The 6,930-nt window shown below is 48.4% G+C and overlaps 1 protein-coding gene across 1 annotated transcript in view; it reads right to left on the bottom strand.

Annotated features, from left to right (window-relative positions):
• The window catches only part of APCDD1 (APC down-regulated 1), a gene marked incomplete at its 5' end in the record, with an annotated part of 28,960 nt that extends 23,785 nt beyond the window's left edge, over window positions 1-5,175 (bottom strand). Inside the window, one exon of the mRNA XM_082316929.1 lies at window positions 5,118-5,175. Coding sequence (XP_082173055.1) covers window positions 5,118-5,175 — 58 coding nt within the window. The remainder of the gene's footprint in view (window positions 1-5,117) is intronic.
• Window positions 5,176-6,930: the final 1,755 nt, after the last annotated feature.

A 6,930-nucleotide genomic window follows, 5' to 3' on the forward strand; every position in this document is an offset into this window, starting at 1 on the left:
TCATAATCAAGCCCTGGCAGTGTAGATCACAGCTTTAGCATCAAACTAACTGAAAATAGTATAAGAGGTGCTACAGCTAGCTGGCGATCCCTGCCCAGGCCCTCACAGATCACACTTGACAGGGGCAGATGCAACATCCATCTGAGCAGGAAAGTGGAGGTCTGCACAGCTGCCACCCCAGTAAGACGTGGATAGGAGCACGCACTGCACCAGACAGAGGACTTCAGGCTCTCAGGTTCACCTATAAACCTGTATCTGATGTGGGAACAACCATTCAAGATAAAAATAATTGTTAAGGGAAGATAGGTTACTTTCAAGTTCTTCAAAGACTTCTGCACATAGCTGCGAGTAAAATACAAATCTTAAAAGGGCAATCTGCTGGCAGCCTGTTACCCAAACATGTTTCTAAAAAGGCTATGACAAAGCTCTCCACCAACATTTCTCCAAAAAACCACCAGCTGCTAGAATAAATGTTTCGGTTTTCTGAAAGATAGTATGCAAATAATGTACAATCGCAACACAGATAATAAGTAGAGTTGTGCTTGAACACAAATTCTTATAATTTAATTTGTGCCTAAACACCCCGGCCAAATTCTGTTCACAGCTATGCCAGATTGCAAAAGTATAACTCAAATAATCTTAAACTGTTTAGATTTAATCAGTTTAATGAACACCTCTACCAGAATCTAAACCATAGCTTCAAACATGTCCAAGTGTACTGCTTCCAACCAGACTCAAAGCTACTTGGCATTCAACAGGTTCACCCTTTGCTAAATGGGAGAATAAATGTTACCTAAAAATAGGATTCAAAACTGGATTTAGACTGGGATTGCTAAGCAGGAACCACTTCACTTTTTCTTTCATTTATAGCAATGTAAATCCAGAAGAGCACCGTTTTATTACAAATTAAAACAACCTCGAGTGATAGTACAAGTTCAAAATATGTGATGGCTTCATCTCTGATAGAAACATTTTAACATGCGTGCTTTATTTCTGCAGCAAAATCCTTTCAAGTTAGAACTTGTTTGAAACTCAAAAAACCTTACAACAGATGAAGAATAATTGGCTGGATTAAGTTTATAGCTCTCCTTATCTGGGCAGTTGCCCTACACAATTAAATAAAGAGACATTTGGATTACGCTCTTTCTTGATGTGGGATAGCGTTAGATAACGCCCATGACAGGCTTCTAGCTACAGCACAAACTTACGTAATTGCCATGGAGAATATCATGTCCTGTTACCAAGCCGCCGTCTGTGTTTAACAGTGTTTTCCCTGCACTTGAAACTTCAAAGAGTCCTCGCAGGATTGGGCCCTAAATTAGCTACTACAAACAAAAGGGTCGGGAAAGGAAAGCTGGGTTTTATGGCCATGGAAGCAGACAGGACAATGATTTCCTTTCACATGTATCTGTTGCCTTCCTTGTGCATACAGAGTTTCCCAGTACAGCTTTGAAAGAGGCGTGAAATGAATGTTTCAGAGCTTGGAAGATCCTGAAGAGAGATCTAAAGTATGTTTAGATAGGACAGCTAAAAAGAAACTCCTCCAAGGCTGATTGGCCCAGCATTGAGATCCTCTGTTATCCTACACCTCGGTCCTTACTCAATGCCCCATCTTGGAAGAGGTCAGAGAATCAAGCACCAAGCAGTTACACAGCTGATAACCTCTCCTAAAGTGAAGTTTGGCTCTTAATTGGGATGACTGCTGCTACCCATGCAAGGTGAAACGCTGCTGCCTGCAGCAGGGGCTTCTTTATGAAGCCCTGAAGGTTTAAAGCCCACCTTCCTTCAGGGCAGCAGGAACTCCGCCACTGGCATGAGTGGGTGCAGCACTGGGCCGTAAGTGCAATTCAATATTGACGGTAGTTTGGTCTTGCCCTCTCTGAAGGAAACATCTGCTCTCCGTCAGAGACATCTGCCGTGCAGCCTGCAGACCTGTCCTCCACCCACACCTCGGCACCAGGATTTATGCTGGTGGAACTGCCCCGAACACCAATGGGACTTGTGTCTGGATAAAGACAAGGCTAAACAAGCTTGCTACATATAATCCTACCCTCTATCAGCCCTGCTTAAAGTGTCTCATCTAATAAAATACTAGCCTTGCCTTGAATAGCTGAAGGTATTTGCCTTCAGCGTGGTTGAGGCTAGTTTAGGGCTTCAGCACCTGGCAGCCCACCTCCTACAGAGGGCAAAAATTGCGTTTACTGTTCATGACACCTACATCGCACCACTGTTAGCCCACAGTCAAGCTACTGAGACGAGTGAAACTGAATTTACACTGGTGAAGTTGTGAATAAAATTGAGCTCATCTTCTAACTCTCCCTGCAAATTCTACAAGTCTTAACACTAAGCAGCGTGTCTTCCCCTCTTTCTCTCTTTATTGTCTTCCAGATTTCCAAGTCCAGTATTTTATGAGGGAACAGATCACATATGCCTCTAGCATGGAGCACAATATTTGTCCATTTTACAGATACGGGTAATTATATCTTCTGATACATTTACTTATTATTTTCCTGAACAGGTCTTGAAATAAAACACTTCTACGTAACTACTTTAAGCAATATTGCCAGAGAACTTTTGAAAGCATAAACAGTTTTGCTCTGAAAAGCCTAGCAGTCCGGTCTTCATCATCTTTATTGGTACTATTTCCATGATGTTATCAACAAATCGTTTTACTTAAAGTTTCTAATTCATTACTCTAACAGTAACATAATCAGAAATACGCTATAGTTTCTTCTTAGCATCTGTATTTGTAAAAAAAAGAGTTTACATTTACAAAAGAAATTAGCCAAATTTGTTTTGAATCCACTTGAACGTAGCTCTTATTAATCAGGTTTTCTGGAGCTGAATGATCTTAGCATTTGACATCTGAAACTTCTGTGGCTTTTTGTCTAAGCAAAGAAAACAGTGATAATGGACAACTTCCAGCTGCAACCCTTTTTTTGGTTTTTTTTGACATTGTACAGGTTTTATTTTGATTAATGAAGACTAGTTTTTCCAAACTTCAATTCAGTGATGTTAAAATAGGCATTTCTTAATGTAATCAAAGCAGAAGCTTTAGCCTTACAGGACATTTCAACTTGTGTTATAAAGCTTTAAGCCCTAAAAATCCTCAACCACCCACCCACACTCACTTGCTTTTAACCCTTAAATTGCCATGTGCGATAGAAATGCAAAAGAAAACATCACATGCTGTAAAGAGGCTTAACACTGCGATCCCCTGGGATTGCTGGTTATTCTTACGTATTACCAATTCGGGCTAGCCATTGACCGAAGGATGTTCCTAGTGACTCTATGGCACAGAGGGAAAAGCTCTAGGCCAAGTTAAAGCTAACAGGGTAAATAGATTTAGACAGGCTACATTTCAGTGCATTATATGCCACTGATGTAATTTTGAAGTTTGTAAGAGGGCAACAGTTTCCCAATGCTGGAAGCTCAGATCCAAACCGTGCACTGCTACACGACCGAGGTGTATATCTTTATATACAAAGTGCTGAGTTATATCTTTCTACAAGAACTTAGGTTTATGTTATTTGGTGAAATATAACTGCAGATGGAAGAAATAGATGATTTTCCTCCTTCATCCTCTTTCGGCAGCTGCTGTTTTGATCTGATCACTGGCCCTGATTGGTTTCCTGCTCCAGCCAGGGTTCAGCTCTGCTCTGTAATTCCAAGCAGATGAGCCGGGGAGTCCAACCCTGTAATTACACCTCCTCTCTTTACCCTCTAACTTCAAACCTCCCATTTCAACTTTCACATCTCAGATCACAGAGTTTTAAAGAACACCTCTGGCGTTCCGGCAGGTCTGGCTCAACTAAAGACATTTCTACGCTTTCGGGATTTCATAGCTGAGCTGCGAGAAGGATATAAAACCCCCTCCTGGGGAACAAGGTCTCTTGCGCTTTCTTTCTCAAAACAAAATACACAATCAGAAGCCCATGCTCTTTATTACTTATTGAATACCATCTATGTGCTTAGCACTTGTACAAACATGGAGAGAGACAATCCCTGCTCCACAAAGTCAACCCCAGGAACAGCTTTGAAATCCTTACCCCAGCTCACACATCTCACACTGAATCCATGTAGGTCACTTGCATTGTAACAGTTAAAATAAATTCCTCTTTTTACGAGTAAGCTCAGGGTCCTAAGAAATTTAACTGAAGAAGGCTGGATGCTACAAAGTACTTCAGAATGAGGAACACTCTTCCAAACGATGCTGTAACCCAGTAGGCTCTTTCAGAACAATATCGCGCCCGGATTTTTCAAATCTGGCTGCCAAATGTTAGACATACCTAAGCAGCTCATTAAACAGCCTCCTTTTCAGAAGTTGCTCTTGAAGAACACTGGCTTTCTGGAAGGATGGGTTATCTGTTTAAGTGCCTAAATATGGATTTACAGGCTGAACTTGTAAGTTTAAGTTTAAATACGCTGGCTTTTCTCGCTAAAATTTTGCCTACTGTGCAGTTTCAGAGAAACATCAGTCCAGGGCTAAGCTGAGAGCGTGTCAAAGCAGGACTCTGTGTAATGACACCCAGAGCCTCTGTGCTCTGCAGCAAAAACACTTTTAGTTGGGTATGAGACCCGGTGCTGGCAAACTCTGCTGCCTAAGGCTTCGCAGAGAATACCTCTAAGTCAAAAACCTCTTCTTCGCCTGCAGGTGAAACATGGGTCCCAGGGAACATCTCGGACAAGCTGCCGGAGTTTGGTAGAGCCGGCCCTTTGCCCAGCGGTGAGTAAAGCACCTTTGTGTGTGGAGCCCGGACCAGCGGCTCCATCCAAGCAGGTAGAGGCGCGCAGCGGTAACACCGCCGACACAAACTTTGTAGCGGGGCACTTTCTCCGTGATTTTACCTACACCGGCTGGCTGCCACCCTGCACCGCACCCCCACATTTTGCGAAGGGGTGCCGCTAACGAGGGGGTTCAGGCAGTGCGAACAAGCTCTCTGCCCGCTTCGGCATCCATACGGACCCTTCCTCTGCCAGACCCCCCGGCCCGAGCAGCCGGGACCCAACGCCCGCGACGGGCCAGCGCACCCACCCGCGACCCTCTCCCCCCACCAGCGAGGTTACAGGGTCCGCTCGCAACCAAGACGACCCGGTACCCCGTCCCCGCCACTCACCGTGCAGCAGCAGGGCTGGGAACAGGTATCTCATCAGGCTGCCGTACGGGGCGGACATCTCCCCGCTTGCAGCGTCCCCTTCCCCGCGCCTTCGCTCCGGCCGCCGCCGCCGCCGCCACCTCCCGCCGCGCCGCCCGCGCCTCAGCGCCGCCGCGGGCAGCCCACGGCCCGGCGCTGGGGGGCAGGCGGCTGGCGGGGCCGGGGACCGCCGGGCACCCTCCGGGGCCGGGGGCCGCCGCCGCTCCCGCTCCTCAGGGCTGCCGCCCCGCACGCTGCCGCCCCGGCAGGGCTCCGGCTCCGGCTCCGGCTCCGCCGCCGCCGCCGCTCGCTGCCCGAAGATGCCCGCTCCTCCGCCGCCACCGCCGCGTCCTCCGCCGTCTCCGCGGAGCGAAGCGGCGGCTCCGCTTCATATTTCCCCTTCCAGCAGGAGGAGGAGGAGGGGTCGGGAGGTGGGGACTCCTCCCGGGGCGGGGAGGGGGGCGGCCCCGCCGGACACCGCTCCCACGGCGGGGGAAGGGGCTGCCCGGGGCACGGCGGGAGCCTCCGCAGGGCGCGGATGCGGGGAGGGGGACAGGAGGCGGCGAGCACCGGGCTGTGGGGGGCGGCGGGCAGCCCGGGGGTTGTGAGATCGGGGGAGGGGGACGTGCCCGTGGCGGGGCTGGAGCACGCGTGGGAGAGGGTGCGGGGGTGGTGGGACCTTCCTGGGCTGCGGGGACAGCGGCCCGAGCAGGGGCGGGCGGTGCCGGCAGGGCTGCGGCTCCCGGTGCCCGCATCCCGCGGCCCGGGGGCTCCGAGCGGGCGCCCGCCGCTGCGCCCCTAAGCCGGAGAGAAAGAAAGCTGGCGTGCGCCCTTGCCTCGAAAAGAAACCTTTGTGCGGTTGCGGCTTTCCACGTAAATCGGGCATTTTAAAAGCTAAAAACAGATGCCTAGGTTGCCTTCTTTGGTGCTGCACTCTCCTGCACGCTTTTCACCGTGTCCGTGGTTGATTAGTCTTGCTTTTTATTCTAGTCTTAGGCCTTGGTCATCCAAACACTTTACGCACGCGCTTAATGTTGTACATGTGAGTGACCCATGTGCCTGAGCTTAAGCATGAGGCTTTCGTTTGTCATGTCCTCTGGACAGGGACATCATGTTTTGTAGTTTGTGTTTGGGCTCGTGGGCTCAGCTGTACATGGCAAAGAATGTGTAACCAATTGGAGGGAATTTTGAGAAAATCAAAGTAACTGCGTTTTGAACATCTTAACTGACCTAAAGTGTTTACACACTACATGCTTAAAAAGAAATACAAACGATGATTCCTTCCAGCTCCCTTGAGAGGGAAGAATAAATTTAATCTTCCTCACTTATAGAGGGAGGAAACTGAGACAGAAACAAGTAAGTGGTGAGTCAGAATTAGAGCTCTGGTGCTTTGGATTCTCAGGGTTACACTTGCGCCTTCACACAAATGTTTTTCAAGCCAGAAAGGGTGGTTTCCAGAGCACTTGGTGGCGGTCTGTACAAGCCTGTAGTGGTCAGATATCCTCTCAGTGACCTGGAGAGAGATGCACAGGGAAAAACATCCTTTGAGAAACAAGTGGCCATGAACATGAGCAAGTAACACTGGGTAAGGCTGTGAAAATGCACTTGCCCAATGTTGCTTGCTCATCTTCAACCCGTTCCTGTAGTTGCCACAGAGGTGTTTGTCAGGTATGTGTGTGAAGGGAGGCGATTCTTGCTGTAGACGCAGTGCATGTGGAAAAAGCCTTGTGTACCCACTTGGCTGTTTTCAGGGCAAAATTCTGATTTCACCACTTGTAACGATCCTCCAGCGGCA

This window comes from Platalea leucorodia (genome assembly GCF_965183815.1).
Source record: "Platalea leucorodia genome assembly, chromosome: 1".
NCBI classification, from domain to species: Eukaryota; Metazoa; Chordata; class Aves; order Pelecaniformes; family Threskiornithidae; genus Platalea; species Platalea leucorodia.